Consider the following 23,564-nt stretch of genomic DNA (forward strand, 5'->3'; position numbering starts at 1 on the left):
TGCGCGGAGAACCGGCGTTTCCATCTGAGTGATCGACAAGAAGAAGAAGTATGTTCTTTTGTAAAGGGCCTAGAGCCATAGGTTAGGCACTTAAAAATGTCCAGTTATTATTATTATTATTATTCTTCTATTAAAATATATATATAGTTCAGTACAACATCTGTTCGTTTCTCTGTCTCTGTCTGTCTCTCTATGCCTGCCTCTCTGCCTGTCTGCCTGTCCGTCTGTCTGTCTGTCTGCCTGTCCGTCTGTCTGTCTGTCTGTCTGTCTGTCCGTCTGTCTGTCTCTCTCTCTCTCTTTTTGATTACACTTTCATTAGAATCTTGGGTAAATCCAGTCGGTTTGTGACCTTCGTTTGCTAAAACTGTGTTCACACGTACTACCATCGACATTTTTTATTCGTCATTTCCTGTCTATAACGTCACATCCGGAGACCGCCACATTGTCCAGAAATACAAACTGCATGAAAGTCCAGGGGAGTATGTGAAACGCCATAGCTAATCATGTTATTTGTATCAATTAGTGAGAATGAAAACATAGCAAATGCCGCCATTGTGTGGATCGTTTGCTGTTATGAAACAAGTAACCCCGATTTTAATGTTGACTCTATGGCTAATCGTCATGTGGTGTGTGTGTGTGTGTGTGTGTGTGTGTGTGTGTGTGTGTGTGCGCGTGTGTGTGTGTGTGTGTGTGTGCATGCTTGTGTGTGTGTGCGTGTTTGTGAGTGTGTGTGTGTGTGTTTGTGTGTGTGTGTGTGTCTGTGTCTGTGCATGCGTGTGTGTTTGTGTGTGTGTGTGTGTGTGTGTGTGTGTGTGTGTGTGTATGTGTGTGTGTGTTGATTGCTTGCTTCTAAGAATCGTGACGCAAGAGACATTCATTTTATGGAAGTTTTGCTATAACGGAACAGACAAGCCCGATGGGTTTTTCTTCGGGGGGAGAGGGGGGTGGATGAGGGAGGGGGACAAACACAACCTTGCTCCCCGGTGCCGCTGCCCTTGTCGAATATTCACCACACATTCCCTTGCAACACCAATGAAGCGGTAACGGGTACATCAGCTAGCACGCACTACTGCGCCAGCAGCAGCGGAATTGACACCTGAAGTGTTTGTACTGGTCAATCAATCAATATCACGATCAGCTGTTCGAAGTCTGACCAGCGTTGCGTCATAGCAGAATGACACAGCCAAAGTGGACCCTGGACTCACCACGTGAATCTGTACGTGACCAGGGGATGACAGGGCAAAGTCCAAGGCCATGGTTACTGTGACCACTATGTCTATGAGGGATGTAGTGGTTAGCCGCAGGTGCGCGCGTACATGACTGGGAATTGCACACGCCGTGGATTGCACACATAAACGCACGCACGCACGCATGCACGCATGCACGCACGATAACTCTCTCTCTCCCTCTCACCTTACATCTCTCTCTCTCTATCTCTTTCACCGAGGACACACAAACACACCAACACATGAACACCAACACACAAACACCACACACATTCAATAAGAAAGACACACACACATCCTCTCTGTCTCATATCCTTCATTTGTCTCTCTCTTTGTCTGTATCTCTCTTTGTTTCTCTCACCCTTGTGATCGCTTTGTCTTTCTGTTTGTCTGTCTGTCTGTCTGTCTGTTTCACTCACCCCCTCTGTCTGTCTGTTTCACTCACCCCCTCTGTCTCTGGGTGAAGGTTGTTTGTACATAACTTTTGCTTCTCTCTCTCTGTCTCTCTCTCTGTCTCTGTCTCTGTCTCTGTCTCTCTCTCTCTCTCTCTCTCTCTCTCTCTGCCTCTGTCTGTCTGTCTGTCTGACTGTCTGTATTTCTGTCAGTCAGTCGACTGTCTGTATTTCTCTCACCCTCTCTTTCTCTGGGTGTGGGTTGCCTATACATAAATCTTTGCTTTCGCCTGATGGTAACACGCGGGCACTGATCACTACAAACAATTAGCGATCGTGGGGGCGATGATTTGTTAGCTCGGATGTGCACATTATTTTTAGAGAAAAAAAGAGCATCCTATCCAGCAGACACTACGCCAAATGAACAACGGAACTCATTTGTTTATGTGACGGTCACAATCGTCTGGCTGATCTAAGTAGTGTTATTGTTTGCCATCACTGTTTGTAAAGGGCGCAACTCTCCCACAGCCCATCAAACTTCTGACCGGGTTGTCCAGTTCCGAACATCGTTCATTTTGAGTAGACCCTCTATGTAATTTATCCATCTAACAAAAACAATATATAGTTAGCACTCTGAAAAAACACCCAAAAAATCCACACACAAAAATCTATCTTTAAGACACTCACTCACGAAAGGTCTTAACTTTAATTTTAGGTGACTATTTCTGAAAAGCAAACTTCTTTCTAGTCAGTCTATGCACTTCGTAAACGCCATTCTGGTGTGGACATTGGCAGTGGTTCAAAGGCACACTCATCCCCGTTTCAGATCTAGCCATGCTATTACAATCGAACATGGCTATAACGACCACCCTAGGCACCAAGAAACAGAACCCCTATAGACAGGTGTTCGTTATGGAAAGGTGAATAGGAAATAACTTCGTTGGGATCTCTAAGGGTTGGTCGTAATGGGCAGGTGATCGTTATCAAGAGGTGGTCGGTCGCCAGGGCAGATTCGACTGTACACACGGGATAAGACCATCCCTCCACTTGGTCACATAACAAAAATGAACAGCCTGGGCGCTCTCTGTGTCCAGCGGGATTTAATTTGTATGAATTATATATAAAGAAATGAAATTATCAACAGAATTCCTACTCAGCACACCAAGCATTCAGGGTGTTCATTTTTGGTATGTGACCAAGTGGCGGGATGAACGCGTTTTCCACCCATTTCCTATAATGCACTCTTAATTCTGAAGTGTAGGGATATTTTTGTTCGTTTTTGGTATGAAATTTTGGCGGAGTTTGAAAATACTGACCGCGTTTTTGGTCCACGTTACTTGTGCGCTCGTTATACCGAAGTTGCAGACATATTTGGGTTAATTTTGGTGGGGAATCGGCGGCATTTAAAAATAATGATCGTTTTTATGTTTTCCCATTACACATACGCACTCGAGGAAGCCGAATGCGTGCAAGTTCAAAAATAGGGGTTGTCTACTGGTTTAAACAAAACTGTATTCAATTATTATCATGACAAAAACAATACATGGTTGATAGGATAACTAACTCAAGCATATAATGCTTATTTTAAGTAATCCTGGTATGTACATAACAAAGGTTAACATGATGGTGGACTAAATACATTTACTCATTTCAGGCAACGATAACATACACACAAAAAAACTGATACGCAAACAATCAGAAAAGGTAGGGGGTGGTAGTACAGAAGGTGGGGGGAAAAAAGAAGAAACAAGAAATTCCTCTGATAGGAAAAACACCCCCGTCAAAGGGAAGGGAAATAACCTTCTCAGTTGGTGGCAGTGAGAATGGTTATTTCCCTTTGACCAACGGGGGTGTCCGTCTATAAGTCGTTGTATAATTTTAATCCACCAATAACTCCCTAACCGTGTGTTTGACTGGTCCCAATTTTTGTAAGGACCGTCTCAGGAATGTATAGAACCTGTTCACCAAGTTTGGTGACGATCGGCCCGTTCATTCTTGAGATCTACTTGCGAACACAAACACCGCCACAAACACACAAACACATCGAGTGAAACCTATACACACCCCTATACCGGGGGTGTAAAAAAGACACGGGGCACGAGAGAACAGAGATAAGCATAAGGGAAAAAGAAGAGGATGAAGAAGACTTGGAGCGCCAGATATTTGGGAAGAGTGGGTCACGTCACAATAGTATTAAATTAAATGCACAGAAGACACACACGCAAAGTTAATACATTTTGTGATCGGCAAAAATGTCACTAAATTACACAAAGATCGAGGCATAGTCAATAAGTCGAAACAAGGACAAAATACACGAGACAGAGATTACGAAGAACAGTTGGTCAGGCAGCATATGTTTCATGACTGTCAAATAAATATAATGAATAAAATGCAAAGGCTCATTTAACGGAACCTGCCTGTTTGTCTAATAAATTCTTGTAGTTGTACAGTTATGAATATGGTCTGATTGACATTCCGGGAATATTGCGGGATGCCTTTCAATAATATTTCAATAAACTTATAATCAGCTATCAAAATATCAATTGACAATAATCGTACATCTCTATACAATGGACAAATAGTGTTCAGCAGTCACTCTTGGGTAACCGCAATCTCATTTGGGGCAATCCTTGAGGTGCCGCTGACATAAATCAAAATTCAAATCACTCATACCAATACGCAGTCTGCAATGATGGACTTGTTCAAATCTTTCTCCAAAAGGGTTTGTACTCGTTAAAAGTTATAATGTTTATTTGTTTGCTGTTTGCATACAAGAAAAACTGGAGGGGTGTGTTTGTTCTTTCCACTTACTGACCTGCACTCTTTGTAAATCTTTGACATTTAAGTACAGTTTTTCAAATGCATATATGCACCTAAAAGCACAAACCTTGCCATACAAAAACCCAGTCCAGCTCCTGATCACTACCTCTTAGGCCAAATAAAAAAATATGTTGGTTTAGGGTAACCCGACCGACCCTAATTTTTCCCGCCGACCCTAACACTTTATTTTCATTTCTAAAAAAAACAAACCCCACTTTTGGCACATTTTGCGAACCATCCGGCAATCTTGTGGATAGAATCGGAATTCCAATCTCAGCCTGATTAAATTAGAATTCTGATTCTATCCACTGAACTTCTGGTTGAGAACGGAATTCTGATCCCAGCCAGTTGAGATCAGAGTTCTGATTCTATCCAGCTAGATTCGGAATCTATCCAGGTTCCGATCTCAGCCATGACATATACACGCACAAGATATGTACGTGCCCACGTGGAGAAAAGCTACTATTATATTTAACAGCCTTAAAAAATCTGTGATTGTGTATAATTTGATCGTTTACACAAGATGGAATGTACATTAAAGCGAAACATTAGCCTGCGTATCAGGTGTATGGCTGATTGTATTTCATATAAATATTAGGCCAAAATAAAAATAGGTCTGTTTACGGTAACCCGACCGACCCTATTTTTTTCGCGCGACCCTGGACTTTTTTTTGGCATTTGGGGGCGGGAAAAAAAAAAGAAAAAAAAAGAAAAAAAAATCTTGGTTTTTTTGGCAAAATAACATAAAAATATGGTTTTTTGGAAAAAAAATCCCGACCTACCGACCCTATTTTTTTGGCCTATGTTACCGTAAACAGACCTTTTTTTTTGGGCCTAAACACTCCCTGACATTTGTTTTGGGGTCTTTTTTACATTTTGTCAATATTTGACTAGATTTTTGTGTGATAGACTATTAATCGAGACGGGGTCAGAGTGTGTGTGTGTGTGTGCTTGCGTTTGCACGAGCGTGCACAACAATTCCCAGAAAACGACACCAAAGATCTTTATTAAACTTTTTTGTTGTTGTCCCCTACACCTGTCCTTGTTCCGGTGTACTCTCACTCCGCCCCGTCCCTGCATTCGCTGCTCCGTCCACATCTGAATTTCGTTCCGCTGCCAGACCTGTCGATTTTACAGACGCCCCAGGGAGGGATGTCGGGTCGCTGCGGTAGGCTACCCTCGGAAGTTGACACTGCACTTCTGCTGAGTCACTTCGACGGTGTTCAGTAGTGGGTCTGTCCCGAGCTAACGGACTCAGCCCACTACCTACTATGCCCCCTACAAACGACATTGACTGCTAAGTCGCGGAGCCAGACTGAGTGAGCGTCCCCTCCAGAGAGCAGACCGCCACCACGTCCCTCCGTCGAACCCCCAGAACGTCACACGTTGAAGACTGACAGCAGAAGTACTATTCAGGGAAGGATGGAACAGGGTCACCATGAGAGCTCCGGGCATGAAGGGCCACAAGAGCAAGGACATTTTATAATTTTGAATGATTAATGAGATGAGGATTATAATGATGATGCTATGGATTTCCAATTTGGTTTGAGACTACGTGACAGGGCAGCACTCTACGCTTACTGTCATAATATATCCTGGTGTCAACCAGGCCCGAGAACTGCCGCACCTGCGGTGTTGGTCAGGTTAACCTGAGCACCCTCAAAGTCGCATTCGTTAAGTGAATGACACTCGGCTGTGTGATTCCAGCCTTCCCATAGGAACCATAGCACTTCCACTCTGGGTAGGAGCCGACCGTAGCCCGAAAAACCAACATGACCCTGATGGGATTCGAACCCACGACCTCCCGGCCCGCAGCCCGATGCGCTAACCACTGCGCTACGGGGGCCGGTATATCTTTATTAAACTTAGCATGCGAATCCTTCAAGACAATATCCCCCCCCACACACACAAACTACTACCCACCCCACCCCCTCAACCGCTCTCACTTTAGCAACAAGGTAAAAGTGGAGTATTATAAACAAGCTTTAACTCTTCCTGACAAAGCTTCCGAGTGCACAGGATGTAATGCACATTGAGGCTAATTTGACACGTGGCTATTTCAGACTTTAATCTGAAAGTAATGTCCATCCCCGACTTCCCCTCGCCCACCCCCTTCCCCATCCCCATCTTGGTACAATGAGACTGTACCCCCCCCCCTTCCCCCTGTTAGATTGTAAGGTTCATCCTATTTATAAGGAGAAGGAAGCGTAGGAGGAGGAGGAGCAGAAAAAAGGAATGATTTGTTCCGGTGACAAATCATTTCAATCGCATAACGCACGTGTGGATGTCCGTCTACTCGAAGAAGAGCAGTGGGTACTAATGGCTGTGTGTAGTGGGCGTTTAAGTGTCTTCAGTTAAGGAGTGGGGGTGCTAGAGAGAGAGAGAGAGAGAGAGAGAGAGAGAGAGAGAGAGAGAGAGAGAGAGAGAGAGAGAGAGAGAGAGAAAGAGAAAGAGAGACAGAGAAAGAGAGAGAGGGAGAGAGAGAGCCTGAGAGAGAGAGAGAGGCAGACAGACAGACAGGCAGACAGAGACAGAGAGAGAGACAGACAGACAAAAGAACTGACAGACAGACACAGACAGACAGACAGACAGACAGACAGACACAGACAGACACAGACAGACAGACAGACTCTGTTCCTCACTCTCTGTCTGTGCGTCTGTTTTCCGTAAAAGGGCGAGACTACTCTCGCAAAGTTTTTTTCTCCTCCAACCCCCCCTTCCCCCCCCCCCCCGCACCAATTCCCTATTCCCCCTAACTGTTTGCTTTAAACAAGATCGTTGTCTCTGTTCCTGTTTGCATCTTCCAACTTTCTGGTTGATCCAACACTTCTCCTCTCTTCGCTTTTGCTTTCTTGTGACTGGAATTGTTTTCAACTGGGTGTCTCGGATGTCATTTAGAGTAATCATTCTATGATCAATCAGCCATCAAATACATTGTTGGCTAGTATTCTTTGGTTGTTTTGGAGCTATTTTCCTCCTGCCTAAGTACCCCCCAATACATACATATAATTATATATGTACAGGTTCTGATAGCACAAGATTCTAAATACTGTACATTAGTAGACTTCTTCTTCATCTTCAGCGTCCATACAAACCCGACAGAGATATTTTCGAACAACGACTATTGGTGAAGAAAAACATACAAAAATCAAATTTTCTTCGAGATTTCATCTTATTCCTTGTCGGTTCCTTCTTCCAAAAACATTTAGATATGTCATGTTTGGATAAAAAAAAAAAAAAAGCTCAAAAAGTTAAAAAGAATAGAGATACAGAAAAGCGTGCTATCCTGCTCATCGCAACCACTACTGCGCTATACTGGCTTGTCAATTTCACTGCCTTTTCCACGAGCGGGTGACTGACGCTGCTATACGGTCTTGGTGAAAAAATGCAGTGCGTTCAGTTTCATTTTGTGAGTTCGACAGCTTGACCAAATGTAGTAATTTCGCCTTACGCGACTTGTTTTTTTTTTGTTTTTGTTTGCTTAAAAAACGCAAGAGTATTTATTCTTTCACAACCAATGAAAACCCGACAGAGATATTTTCGAACAACGCCTGGTATGAAAAATCTAAAAAATTTCATGTTTGTCCACGAAGAGAGATGTGGTCATCGAAGTGAGGATAATTATGTACAATTTGTTTATATTGTTTATTTATTTATATGGGAGATTTATATAGCGCTTGACGTTCTCTAAGCGCTTTACATATTAATTTCTGCCGTGTGAGATGGAATTTTTTACTCAATATATCACTCATTCATTGTCTATCAAAATGCTCGGCGCGCGACAGATGTATCTCTAGTTTCTCGTGCTGGTAACGCTAAATCTAGCTCTATGTTGCTTTCTACTATAATTAGGCTTGGTCTCCTCGAGACGGATGTTTGGCTTTAAGTCATGCTGTGATTGAAATACTATAGCCGATCGCTTTGGCATTGTGCTTTTTGAACACGTATCTAGGTGACAACGTCACGCCTACTGCATGGCATTTCAGAGACTGACTTTTTGATTGAAACAGAGACACTTCCAACTTTTTAAAATAGAGAATAACAAAAAAAATAGAAAAAAGAGGATTTATCAATGATAACGTACAAATTGAATTAAAGAAATACATTCAAATTGACTTTAAAGTAACGTGTTTAATCAAACATTCTAGAAATGGACCTTTTTAGTACCTTATATAGCTATTCTGATGAACACGTGGGGGAATTCGGGGGCTGTGATTGGATGGTCTCTTCCGATCATCAAAGCATAATGCGGCAGAAGTCGGCCAGTTTACTCAATATCCAAAAGCATATTGAGAAAAATGGCCGACGCATGATTCCGGTTCACCCATCTGTACCACGGCGATGTTTCTATCGACAACAGCATACACTGACAACTTAAAAGGCTGTTTCATTAACTGTGTTGTGAAGTCGAATGCACTTGGAGTCAGTTTTTCTTACAAAGTCAGAAAGCGTGTAGCGGTGTGCATGTCTGCGCGAACATGATGCGCGTAAGAAGTTTGTCTGCAATCAAAACCTGAGATCAACGCATCGACGCAAAAACTGTCATTTTGTAACTGAGTTTGGAACAACAAATCAAGGTCATAACAGCTATATAATCGCTATTGTGTTTTCAGCGTAGCAATAGGGTCCGATATTTAGACTCGAACAAGTATAATGCGACTCGTCTTCGACTCGTCGGCATTATACTTGTCTCGTCTAAATATCGGACCCTATTGCTACGCTGAAAACACAATAGCTGTTATATAGCTGTTATTAGTTATTCAACGTGAATGAAGAAGACGATATAGTCTCGGAAAATAATACCAACGATCAAACGAAAACGACCTCCTTAATACACACATTTTAAAAATCTATTTTGTATTTTACACGTAAAACAAGAAAAGATTCCATCAAAGTTGTGACACGTACGCAACCTAAAATGGTTTTAGTACTCACATCAAACGTATTAGAAAACAGAGAAATGCGGTGACCATATGCAATGCAAGTGATCTTCTGAAGGAATTATGATGTTAGTTCTTGAGCATTTGCACCTGCCCAGGTAACTCGATTCATTTTAAGAATCCTTTCCAAACAAAATCGGTACACGTTTGTAATGTTTAGATGCATTACGATGGATTTTTTTTTAGCATTCGCACCTGCCCGAGGAATTCTATATTCATCGAACAGTTCATTGTTGATATTCTTTCACAACACGATGTTTAAATTTTACACAACCACGGGCTGAGAAAGTTTGTCCCAACAACGGGCAAGGGTGATTCTGAAAGGATCCGTGATCAGTGTAAAACTAGCATAATGGAAGTCGCAGACATTGCAAGCATGACGCCAAGAGTCATTCCAGACAATTGATTCGCGGTACCTTTTTTGTATGCAGAACAAAGCATATGTTTTGCAGGCATGTCCAATCGCTATAACAGAGAGAGAGAAAAAAGGCGAAAGAGGATCGGATGAAAAGAGAACAGGTATACAAAGAGGACAAAAACGGCGAACAGAAAAACAGACAGAAAGAAAGAAATAAGTCAAAGACAGCAAGAGAAAGAAATCCTGGAGGAAAAGAAAAACTAGAGATGGAAAGAACCAGAACGACAAAGCAAAAAAACAACAACTATTGGCCAATAAACTATGAAAAACCAACAATACAGCAACAAAAGAAAAAATAACTGAAATAACCACCCCAAAAATGAACACAAAAAACAAAAAACAGAAACAAAAACACAAACAGGTTTAAAGACAGAAAAACGAGCAAACAAATTGAAATGATTACTCACCATCCATGCAAAGAAAAGTGTGCGCGTCGTGTACATCTTGCGAGGTCTTCAGAATTCTTGAAGGAAGAACGGCCACCAATGGAGAAATATTGCCCAGCACTATGTAATTTACAAGAAAAAAACTACCTTTCTTTCGCCAACGGCAGTTGTCAAAGTTGAGATATAGCTGCTTCGGTGGATATACGAGATTACAAAGTAACACTCTTTCAACGGAAGCAGACGATTTGTGTAATACACTGGGTTGTCAAAGAGCAAACTATAGCAGAAGTTTGCACTTTTTGTCAGAAGCAAAGTTAACAGACTGTTAGTTAACCTGAAGACACGGATAAGTCAATGTTTCTGTAGCTCGACAAAAAAAGTATAGGTCTGATTTTCGTGAAAACGCTGGGACAAGCAATTTTGCCTAGTTCCAGACAGCAAAACAGCTTTTCAGGATTACAAAAAATCTACGATGGATTGCCCGGAGCTGACCTTACGGAACAAGTAGCTGGCCAGAGTCTGACCATTGGAGCCCGCTACCTGCAACTTAAATAGCGGGTACCCACGAGATTGCCGCATGTCGCCTGATGTTTCCCGAGGGTGGAAGGGTCACTCGAGTGCGCGTGTAAAAATAGGTGGTCGGTAGACGTGCTCGACGGATGCTGAGTGAACAAGTATGGACATGCACATAGAGAGAAAGTGGGGGTGGGGGGTGGGGGGGGGGTCGCAGAGAGAGAGAGGGGATGCCGCTGAGAGAGTGAAAGAGGGAGGGAGAAAGAGAGAGAGGGGGAGGATGAGTGAGAGAGGGGGGGAACATGATGAGTGAGAGAGAGAGAGACTGAGAGAGAGAGACTGAGAGAGAGATAGTTAGAGAGAGAGAGAGCGAGAGAGAGACAGAGAGAGAGAGTTAGAGAGAGAGACTGAGAGAGAGAGACTGAGAGAGAGAGAGACTGAGAGAGAGAGAGTTAGAAAGAGAGAGACAATGACAATGACAATGACAATTCTTTATTTTACGAGGGTAACAGAATAAGCATTGGTATACTTTTTTGCATCTGGCCCTCGCCCTAAAGAGGGACTAAATCTACTATAATAACTACTACTACATACTTACATAATTAGTAAAACAGTATAAGTTTATGTACATAAGTGCATTATATGAAACATTGTAGTTTATAAATGTTCATGACAAGGTGCAAAGCAAAAATTTGCAAGTCAATTAGACTGAGTCAGAATACTATGCAGTAGTACTTCAACTCTGCAAGACAATGGATAGTATGCAGAACATCATAATTTCGTGAACAAAACTATAAATCAAAAGTGAGTGACTGTGTCCCAAAGGACATAACAATCAAGAATATACTATTTTCATTAAATGGGATATATATTTGTTTTTGAAAGAATCTGTGCTGGTAGCTTCCCGTAAGGCATTCGGAAGAGCGTTCCAGAGACGGCCACCTGAATAAACTAGACTAGACTTAAATAAGTCTATCCTAGGAAGAGGAGTGTTAAATTTCATAAGGTGGTGTGAATTCTTCAAAGAGAACTTTGAACAAATGGTTTGGGGTAGAGTTTCGGATATAATTTTATGCATAAAGATTCCTTTGTTAAAAAGCAGTCTTGACTTTAGAGGTAAGATCCCTAAATGTATGTAGTCTAACTCTGTGAGGGTAGTGTGCTTTAGTAATACTACTTTTAGCGCTCTTTTATGTAATCTGCTAAGTGGTTTTATGGAATTTTCACTTGCTGAGTCCCATAGAGTGGATGCGTAATCAATAACAAATTGAATATGAGCAATGAAGAATAACTTTCTGGTGTACGTGGCAGTTCAGAAAGTGTTTAATTCTAGATAAGAGATACACTTCCTTTGACACCACTTTACTAAGTTGCTCTATGTGGGTTGACCAAGACAAGTTGTTATCGATATTAACACCCAGCAGTTTGTGATGGTCGACTTTTTCCACTATTTCACCATCTATCATTAAAGCAGGACCAGCTGAACAAATATTCTGGCGTTTCTGTCTTGTTGCTATGACCATATATTTGGTTTTCTTTGGGTTAAGAGACATATGGTTTAGTTCAGTCCACTCTGTCAACTGGTTTAAACTCCTTTGAAGTGATTCTGATAAGCGAGTTAAATTTGTGTTGCTGGAGTGAATTGTGGTGTCATCTGCAAAAAGTTCACATACATTTTGAATATGTAGGGGGAGGTCATTAATGTATATAGAGAAGAGGAGGGGTCCTAAAACCGATCCTTGTGGTACACCGTATTTTACTTCTTGCATGCTCGACGCCGAGGCGTTTGTTAGTACAGTTTGTTGTCTGCCAGTGAGAAATGAACTAATAAGTTTGACAGTTTCGATTCCGACGCTATACAATGCGAATTTTCTCAGTAATAACGTGTGATCAATAACGTCAAAGGCTTTAGCAAAATCAACAAAGATGGCACCACAGAATTCATTGTCGTTTAATTTCTCCAGCCATTGATCAACAAGAGAAACTAAGGCAGTATGGCAGGAATGGTTAGCTCTAAAACCCGATTGTTTAGGGTGAAGTAAATTGTTTTGGTTAAGATGCGTTAGAATATGTTTGTTAATGTGTTTTTCAAGTGGTTTTGATAAAACAGACAATATTGAAATTGGCCTATAGTTTGATGGGTCTTTTTTGTCACCTGATTTAAACAGAGGAATGACTTTAGCCTGTTTCAGGGCGACTGGGAAATAATTTTTGTCTAAACAAAGATTATAAAGGTAAGTGAGTGTTTCAGAAATTACAGGGGCTGACAATTTAAGAATCCTACCATCGAGGCCGTCGATTCCCCGGGAGCCTGTTTGCTTAAGGTGTGTAAGTGCGTAAAAAACTTCAGGTACTGTAAGTAGAGGAATATTTGCTTGACTTGAAACTTGTTTCGACTCACAATATTCTTCTAACACTTTCAAATTGTTCAAATTGGATTTGTCATTTGTAATAACTTTTTCAGCTATTTTAGAAAAATGCGTGTTTAAATCATCAGGGGATATGTCCTTAACACAACTTGAATGACTGGCAATCGTTTTATTTGTAAGTTCATTTATTGCTTTTCATATATTCTTTGAATTTTGCTTTGATGACGTTAGGTCATGAAAGTACTTGATCTTTTTTGTTCGTTTAAGTGAGTTTACTTTATTTCTCTGTTCTCTATACTCCGCTTCCTTGCCAACTGATTTTAAGAAATCACGATGGCCAATAGCATCTTGTAATTCAGTATCAAACCATTTAGGTTTTACTATTTGCTTGACTCTCTTAATTCTCCACGGGGCATGTTTATCGTATATTTCTGTAAAGACATTTATCCAGTGTGTTATTGCATCATCGATCAGGATCCGTATAATTATAAACATCAGAGAGAGAAGAATTACCTAAGTCTACAAGAAAGGCGTTCTTGTTAAATTTAGTAAAGGAGCGGTACTTTACTGTCTTGTGACCAACTTTGGGGATATAGAGACTGAGAGAGAGAGAGAGAGAGTTAGAGAGCGAGAGAGAGAGTGAGCGAGAGAGAGAGAGTGAGAGCGAGAGAGAGAGAGCGAGAGAGAGAGCGAGAGAGAGAGAGAGAGAGAGAGAGAGCGAGAGCGAGAGAGAGCGAGAGAGAGAGAGAGAGAGCGAGATAGAGATAGATACACGGGGGAGGGGGGAGGGGGGATAAAGAAAAGTGAGTGTAAGAGACGTTAAACGGAAATCAATATGAAGGGGTGGGGGTGGGGTGAGAGTTAGAGAGAGAGAGAGAGAGAGAGATACTGCTGAGAGAGAAAGAGAGAGAGAGAGAGAGAGAGAGAGAGAGAGAGAGAGAGAGAGAGAGAGAGAGAGAGAGAGAGAGAGAGAGAGAGAGAGAGAGAGAGAGATCGTTGAAATACGTCATCTTCTCTTTCACATTCTGAAACATACACACACACACAGACACAGACACAGACACACACACGCGCGCGCGCGCGCACACACACATACACACTTTCACACACACACACACTCACACACACATACACACACATACAGTCACACAGTATCTCCTTATACACACACACACACACACACACATACACACACACAAACACACACACATACATACACACACACACACACACACACACACATACATACACACACACACACACACACACAAACAATCGCACATGCACACAGTCACAATCCTTCTTGTTGTTCGCTTTTGCGATTTGCGTGGATCCATGGTTGGTTAAGGTGCGCCTGTTTGCCCAGATCCTCCGACTTCACCCCTTAGGTTCTTTCGGGGTTCCTGGCTCAAAAACCTAACCCTGGGAACACATTGGGGATTTCTTACCAGGGGGTCCCACCCCGGGGCTAGAGCTTTTAATGCGGCTCTTACTAGCATGGTGTAACCGTCATCGGACACGTAGGGCATTTTATAGGGTAGTCAGTGCCATCTGCCAACCCACCCCGTCCTGGTAGAGACACCGCTATAGTTCACCGCTGAGTTGGTCCGGGACTGCTTATTCTATATTCGCAGCTGGCCCCCACATCTGGGGGCCGTTTCCTTATCGCCACCTGGGGACCTGCCGAGTTGAGGAGAGTCACAATCCAATACACACATTGTTCTGACCTACCAGATCCTGCATTGTCCCTCTTCACACCGTTCACGTAAGCACAACAACAAATGCGCACATGAAAAAAATCCTAAAAAGTAATATTCGCATGGTTTATGGTTCAGAATTGACGCTTTTTGCAATTAGTTATTGTGGAACTTTCATCTTCAAGAATAATACAAATAGAATTTTCAAGTTTGTTTTATTTCACTCTGAACAGGTCCCACCTTGCCAAAACAGAGCATTTTCTTCATAAGAACAGATTACTTGTATTACCTGGGTCGATATTATAGACACAAAATCAATTTCGGAAATAAGGCAAGTTTTTTGGTACTTAGACAGAATTTGTTTACATCATTCCAACTCAACTCAACTCAACTCAACTCAAATTTTATTGGCTTCAATTTTCATAGAAGAATTTGTCTTGCGCTTGGGAGAAAGTAAGAGTATAACATATAAAAACAGCATCCTCGGTAGAGGGCCCTAAAGGGTTTTAAATCGTGATCGTGATTGGCGATTTTTGACCTTTCTGTGACCGTGATTGCCGAAATTTCCATTTCTGTGATCGTGATGGGACTTTGCCCGTGATCCGTGATGACAAAAAAATCAAGTCTCGTGATCGTGATCGTCATTTGTTTTCGTGATCGTGATGGGCATTATTGCAAAGCATTTTATTTTCAACGTACATTTTTCACAGCTGTATCACTCTATGATCCTCTATTCGTCAAGGTGTTCGTGATCGTGAAAACAAAAATCAAGGTAACTGTGATCGTGAAAGCTACAATTTCCCTTCCCGTGATCGTGATGATACCCCCCCTTTGGAGCCCTCTCGGTAATTCTTTCAATATACTTCTCTATGTTATCACACAGAGACGGCATGGGATTTCTGGCGAAAATACAAAAAACAACTGGAAAAAATTAGGAAGAGTCTAGAAAATGAGTATTTTCCATGACAGCACTGGTGTTCAAGAACTGATTCTGATAAAACAGCGTCAAGAGTGCTCACAATGATCTCAAATGTTAATAAATCACTTTTTAAATAATCGCTTTACTGCAAGGAAGAGAATGATGACGACACAACTTACACCGCTCAATGATTCTATAGTGTTTAAAGTACCTTAAAATGCTGAGAACCCAAAACACGTTTTTTGACCAAAATGTCATGCAAACTCTGGCTGTAAGGTACCTTTAATATTTGAAGATTACATTAACTGCATTTCCACAAGTCAGACAGAGACCAGACAGTAAAATGACATCAAGCAGACATGCTGACCGGAAACCGGTAGCAGAAAGACAAAGCTCTGTAATTATCAAAGTTTGTTTGTTTGTTTGTTTGTTCGTTCATGGGCTGAAACTCCCACGGCTTTTACGTGTATGGCCGTTTTTAGCCCGCCATTATCAAAGTGATTTACAGTCCAAATGTTTCAATCACGCCACATGTATGCAAGTGAAAATCACGTTTTCCTGCGTTGTTGTGTCTGTCTGTGGTTTGTTTTGCACGTAAACAATCTTACAAAACAGTTGAATCATGTTGGTGTTTAACAAGCGCTGTTGTGTCTCCATCAGGCCTACTTGCATTTAAAGCGTGATTGATGTTTTTGTACTGGCCTTCGACCAATTTGCAATAACAAAAATCTGTCGAACATACATACAAACAACAAACAACTGAAAATCTAAGATTGGGTTGCCCCCTTGCGCGACCTGACCTGGCCAGAGACAGGACAACCCCCGACACAAAACTTTGGCGAACTATGAAGACCTGCGCCGAATCTGCGAGTTCATTCAATCAGCAGGCCTAATATTATAAGGACACAACCGTCGAACGCTGAAGAAGAAGAAGAAGAAGATTGCATAAATTATTAACTTCTCGTCAATATAATTCCAAAACAAATAGACTGCCAATGTTCGAAGATCAAAAACAAAAAAGCGAGAAAGGTATATGAAGTAAAAGATGAAGAATAACAATAACAAGAACAAAAACAAGAACAGTCGGTTGCGCAGTGACAGGTCATGTCACATTACCATTCTATTAATTAGTTTTTGAAGATTTTAAAGTGGTGTCTGACATTTTCGTTCCAAAGTTGAAACCTTTCCTAAACAACAACTGTTATGAGGGGGTTTTGCTGAAATTTGTTGAAGTTATAAATATTAAGTGTCTGTGTGTAAATAAATATTCTATCAAAAGTTCATGTTCTATCTCTGTTTGCTAATTCACTCACACTACACACACACACAACACTCAAGCTAGGTACAAAGACGTAAACAAATTATCTCCCTTTGCCCTTGCACCTATATTCAGATCATACACACAAAATACATATGGCGATTCACACACAATAAACAGTCCGTTGCTTTCACTGGGGAATAATAATATGTTGAGTGGTTGAGTGGAGAAAATTCTGTTCCTCAAAGTTGTCTCAAAGTTTATCTCCGTGGATTCTTAGCGCACATGCTACTTACAGTTCAGCGGGTACATAATCTTGGCCCATGTCACGCCAGTGAAGATACACGGTAATGGTGAGACATGGAGTGGGTTACCACCTGGCCCAAGAACTCCTGCGCTGAGTTTCAACCTTGCCGTTGCATCTGTCCTTCCAGTGCAGTGATGACAAGGAGGGGATGTTCTCTTCATCTCTTCCCGCAACGGAGTGACATCCTGGCTCCAACCGGGGTGCTGTATAAAAAGTTTATACCATCATAAGTCTCTTGAAGAACACTGAAGTTTTATCCTTTCTTCCCAAGTTGAATCCATAAATCCTTTTCCATGATTTTCAACCACTCAGTTTCCATGTTGACTCCAACCACTCAATTTTAGTCAAACTTCCCCATAAAATATTAATTCCACTCTTACTCAATAATACCACATTCATCCATCAACTAGCCTATGCTATTACAATATCATTTCAGCCCAATTACCAGATACTACATTACAAAGGAAAATACAAACATTCTTTTCCAAAATGGCTGACAACAGCTCACACATCTTCTGATCCAATTCACAACATTATTCTCAAAAATCATTTCATCAATCAAGACTACTGTACAAACACAAATCAATAAATACCTGTGTAATCACAGCAATAAATCAACCATGATTTGTCAATGCATGAGGCAAATACAGTTGGCCTCAGTGCTGGTTGAGAAGCATTCTACAGATGTGTAGACTTGGACAGACACACTTTCCTTCAGTGACAATTGAGAATGTTCTGACTCACACAACAAACATGGCTACCTAAAGTTCCTCCAATTTAGTAACCTCCTCTTCCATTGGTCAATTCCAAACGAGGTAACCAATGAAAGCAGAGCTTACAATAATCAGACCATAGCAACCTCCTCCTCCATTGGTCAATTCCAAACGAGGTAACCAATGAAAGCAGAGCTTACAATAATCAGGCCACACTATGCAGATTGAAAGTATGACAAGCAAAGCTGCACACATTTAATGAAAATGCTAAACATTAAAGCTGTGGTCTATTTATGACTCTCCGGGGCTACGAGGTTTATAAAGAATAAAATATGTACAAATCCATTTGTCACAACAACTACATAAACAATCAAGTAGAAACACACGCACAAACACAGACACACAGACACGCACACACACAGACACACAGACACGCACACACACACAGACACGCACACACACACACACACACACACACACGCACGCACGCACACACACACACACACACATACACACACACACACACACTCACACACACTGTCACGGTTTCAGTGACACGAGTGGGAAAGGAACTTTTTGTGGGGCGCCTTTCCCAAATTGCAATTCTTTCTTTCTTTCTTTATTTGGTGTTTAACGTCGTTTTCAACCGTTCAAGGTTATATCGCGACGGACCAAATTGCAATGCAATGCTCCGGTGCTGGTTGCCGCATTGCGGAAAAGTTGACGAGCACGAAATGCACGAGGATTTTGCCGGCGTGAAATCCGTGCGAGCTCGTGGGGTGATTTTTCGCTCACGGTTAAAATCACGTGTTTCGAGCATGCAATACCTGTGTATAGTAGGCGACCAGTGATTGGTCAGGGAGATAACTTGTCCTGGGACAGGCGATTGCTGATTGGTCAGAGAGATCACATAGTCTTTCTTCCCAGTCCTTCGAGCTTTCTTTTCTGCACAAGCTTTACAGACGAGAGGTCTGGGTTTTATTCCGTTGACTAAGATTTGGAGGATTCCAACGCGTTGAAAGACCGGTTTAGGTCTACCAACGGGCTTCTAGTGTTAGTGCAATACACAGAAGGCTTAGGACGGAACGATTTGGCTACACATATATTTTCGCTGACGAGCGGGAGCCAAATATTCAAGCGGTTTGGTTTAAACATAAGTTTATTTTAACAAAGGTTACAATCATGACATGTATACAAAGTTCACAGAAACAGCAACAAGCTAGAAGCTTATAGTGGTGTTCCTGCATGACAGTACAACATAAGGCGGTAACGGCTGAAAAATTTGTCTCAATAAACCAAATCTATTAATAACGTAATGAACGTTGCATAATGATGATAAAGAAAGACAGTAAAGGAAGGAAGGAGGGGGAGGTGAATTATGTGATTGGGGAGGGTACAGTTTAAATGAAAAGCAAGTAAACATGAAAAGAAAATTGAATGAAAATTGTACATCAAAACAAAAATCAGTTTTAGAATACATATATAATATTGATGGTGTTAGCGAGTAAGAGATAGGGAGGGAGAGAGGGAGGGAGGGAGGGGGAAAGTGAGAGAGAGGGGGAGAGTGAGAGAGAGAGAGAGAGAGAAAAAGAGAGAGAGAGAGAGAAAGAGAGAGAGAGAGAGAGAGACGAGTAGACGTATCGATTTTGTTTTCACTTTACATGTTTATCTGTTCGAAACGGCCGGACTGTCCAATAAATTCCTGCACTGTTAAAAAGATTTTTTTGTTAATTTTTGTTTGCAAGGAGGGGTTTCCATGAAGTAGAATATCTGTGTGTATGAAGTTGTTGGTTAGTTTGTTGATTGTGTTGTTTCTTGCAGCTAAGTGTAAACGGCATTCTAGTAAGAAGTGTGTTGCAGTTTCTGTTCCATCACCACAGTCGCATACGCTATTTTCCGCAAGGTGTCGCTCGACTAAGTCTTTCTTTAGATCGCTGATATTAAGTCTCATTTTTGTGTGGATTATTTGTGTTTGTCGACTGCCACTGTAGAAGTAAACGGGAATTTGTGTGTCGTCTTTTGTTAAGTAATGTTTAAATTCCCCGAGGGAGTCGGTTAACTGTATTTGTTCAGGTAGTTGGTTCCAGAGTACTGTTGTCGAAGGAAAAAAGGATGTTTTGTACGTTTCTGTTCGATGTGGGGGTATACTTCGTTCTAAGGGGCGGCGTCTGTGGTAGGGGTTGTTGGCTGCTACGAGAGGTGGGAGTGCTGCTTGTAGGTATGGGGGGGTCTTGTCGTGAGTAATTTTATGGAACATTGTTAGTTTATGACGGTTACGCCTTTCAGATAATGATTGGAGTCCAGATTCTCCGTAAAGCTTAAAGTGACTGGTTCCGCGGACAGCTCCGATGATTGTTCGTATTGCATCTAGGTTTAACTGTTCGAGTTCATCTGCTAGGGTTTTGCTACAATTGTCCCATATTATGTCGCAATAATCAAAGTGTGGTAGAATGAAGGATTTATACATAATTTCCAATGATTTTCGGCTCAGTCTATATTTGTATGTACGCAAGCAAGCTACGAGAGTTCTGCACTTTGCAACAAGAGATTTTATATGTTCATCCCATTTACAGTTGTTTTGTATTATTATTCCTAAGTGTTTGTGATTTTGGGAACTTTCAAGGATGGTATTGCCAAAGTTTAGATCTGCGATATCAGGGGTTCTTTGTGTACAAAAGTTCACCAATTCAGTTTTTGCATGGTTAAATGCTACCTTCCATGTTTCTGCCCAATTTACAATTTTTTCAAGATCTGAGTTTAAAATTTCGGCACGGATGTTGTGATTGGCTAAAGACAAGTACATGCTAGTGTCGTCAGCAAAAAGCTTAATCGTAGATTCTATATCACGTACAATGTCGTTTACATAAATTAGGAAGAGCAAGGGTCCAAGCACTGAACCTTGAGGAACTCCCGCTACTACTGGAAGATAAGTTGATTTACTGCCTTTTAATACAACTGCTTGCTTTCGATCTGTTAGGTAGTCTGTAAACCAGTTTAATAATGGCCCATTAATTCCAGCGGCCTCGAGTTTATGCAATAAGCCCCGGTGCCAAACTCTATCGAATGCTTTGGATATATCAAAGAAGATTGCTTGGGTAGTTATTCTATTCAAGCGGTTTGCTTGGGGGAGCTACGTTTTACGAGCTGTTGAGGTAATTAGCCGTTACTTTACGCTGGTGACCGGTCAATGTCTGTGAAATGTAAACTCTGTTGTGTTTCTCCATGATAGCGTGTAACTTGCTCATTTTAACGCTAAATTGTAATCTGTATATGGTTTTTGCAGATATGGAGAGGAGGAGAAAATGTCTTGAGTTGTTATTAAAAGTCTATTCTTGCAGGTACCACGTGCTCGCTGAAGGGGGAAGTTAGATATGTTTAAAGGTGGTAAAAGGGGGAGTGTTGCCATGGTCACTGCACCAACTACTCTGTTTCAGCTTGTTGCTACACGGTTGCTGGAGGTTTGCTACCCAGTGCTACCCAGTTGCTACCTAATTGCTGGAGACGTACTACACTTTTGCTGGAGACGGGCTACACTCTTGCTGTTCCTTTGCTGTACGGTTGCTGTTCTACGGCTGTTGCTGCGACTTTCACCTGTATGCTCCACTGCGCCACTGCGTTTCATCCAATGGACCCTGGCTATGACTGAGAGTTGAGTGCACCCATGCGTAAACGCCCCCCCCCCCCCGCCTTGTCATCTTTCTAACCCTTTATGAAGAACTTTGAGTTGTGACAACGTGGAGTGTTAACGCCTGTACAGGCTAAGACTTTTTACAGAACAGCAAAGGGTTTTCTAACTTTACACGGTTCAGCGTGTTCTTATTATTTCATAAACTCTAACTGGCTTTTGTCAGTTATTATTGCTTTACGACTTGGTCGTAAAAACACTTTTGGCTTCACGAGAAGAGGGAGGTGGAGAGTTAGTGTATATAAACAGACGTCTAGAACTTGTACGTTTGTTGTTTCTAACTTTTGTGTGTGACTGCGAGAGTGGATCGTGGTGTGGTGAGTCAGTTAGCAGTAATTGACCGTTTTAGGTCATTCATTTGACTATAAAACGTGACACACACACAAACACTCAAACCCACACACATAATCAATCAAATAACCAAAGCTGTAGGCCCTAATGGGACATTAGTTTTCTGACCTGCATAAGTATTGTTATGATTCATCTGTCGTAGCTTATAGCCATATAGAAATCAACTTACTTCTAGTTTCCTGTTTAAGGCTTTTGTGAGTGAAAATCCAGCCAAACAAATATTCCAAAATACAGCTAATTCTATACCGGTAGCAGACAACTATACAAAGAAAAACAAAAAAGATCTCGGTGAACGGCAGACAAGACGGGAAATAACTCTCCTTTACTACCCGTCATAAAAGAAATAGCCAGATGCGTTTGAGTGAAGATCTATAATCCAGTTATAGGACTGGAAAAGTCAGTCATTCCCCTACCTTCTTCTCCTTCGTTCATGGGCTGCATCTCTCACGGCTTTTACGCGTATGACCGTTTTTACCCCGCCATTTAGCCAGCCATGCCCCGCTTCTGGGGGATGAATGATAGATATTTTCCTGTTTCTATAACACACCGAACTCTGACATGGATTACAGGATCTTTTCCGTGCGTACTTGGTCTTGTGCTTGTGTGTAGACACGAAGGGTGATAAGGCACTAGCAGGTCTGAACGTCAGTTGACCTGAGAGATCGGAAACATCTCCATCCAGGCGCGGCCGGGATTCGAACCCACGACTTTCCGCTTGGGAGGCTGGCGTCTTATCCACTAGGCCATTGCGCTCGTCATTTCCCTACCAAATGTTGCAGTTTGATTTTATATTAGGCAGTGTCTATACAGGAGAATGGGAAACACAGACACCCTCAGAAAATAGAATTCACAAAACCAAAGTTCGTTTCGTTTAATTCTACCAAATTTCACAACAAATTAAACAGCATGTTAGCAAAAAGTACAATCGAGTACCTATCCACACAACCGGCACGGTTGGCCTAGTGGTAAGGCGTCCGCCCCGTGATCGGGAGGTTGTGGGTTCGAACCCCGGCCGGGTCATACCTAAGACTTTAAAATTGGCAATCTAGTGGCTGCTCCGCCTGGCGTCTGGCATTATGGGGTTAGTGCTAGGACTGGTTGGTCCGGTGTCAGAATAATGTGACTGGGTGAGACATGAAGCCTGTGCTGCGATTTCTGTCTTGTGTGTGGCGCACGTTATATGTCAAAGCAGCACCGCCCTGATATGGCCCTTCGTGGTCGGCTGGGCGTTAAAGGCAGAGTAAGCCTCCCGTAAACCATCACAGATACGGTCAGGCTTTTACACACAGAACAAACACCCTTTCATTTAAACACTCACCAATTGAGAACATCCTAGGTGCCCTCCGTAAAGAGCGAACAATTTTCAAAGAATTTATTTTTGCGTGGTTTATCTTACCCCTGAGCCATCGTGAACCCGTGTGATCCAGTTTTCCTTTTTCACAATGCAGTCGTCAGTTAGTCATGAATGCGACTCGATGTGAGCTTATCTACAATAGCACGTTTTTTATGCACGAAACAACGGCTGTGGTTCACAAGAACTCTAGCGATGGCTTTTGACTGTTGAGAGGAA

The 23,564-nt window shown here is 41.9% G+C and overlaps 2 protein-coding genes across 2 annotated transcripts in view; one reads left to right on the top strand and one right to left on the bottom strand.

Moving 5' to 3' along the window:
• The window catches only part of LOC138949044 (WAP four-disulfide core domain protein 2-like), a 30,692-nt gene extending 20,011 nt beyond the window's left edge, over window positions 1-10,681 (bottom strand). The window contains exon 1 of the mRNA XM_070320774.1: window positions 10,204-10,681. Coding sequence (XP_070176875.1) covers window positions 10,204-10,239 — 36 coding nt within the window. The 5' untranslated portion in view covers window positions 10,240-10,681. The remainder of the gene's footprint in view (window positions 1-10,203) is intronic.
• LOC138949041 (TRMT1-like protein) overlaps window positions 1-23,564 on the top strand; it is a 322,855-nt gene that overhangs the window by 220,655 nt on the left and 78,636 nt on the right. The window lies entirely within an intron of this gene.

This window comes from Littorina saxatilis, linkage group LG15 (genome assembly GCF_037325665.1).
Source record: "Littorina saxatilis isolate snail1 linkage group LG15, US_GU_Lsax_2.0, whole genome shotgun sequence".
Lineage (NCBI taxonomy): Eukaryota > Metazoa > Mollusca > Gastropoda > Littorinimorpha > Littorinidae > Littorina > Littorina saxatilis.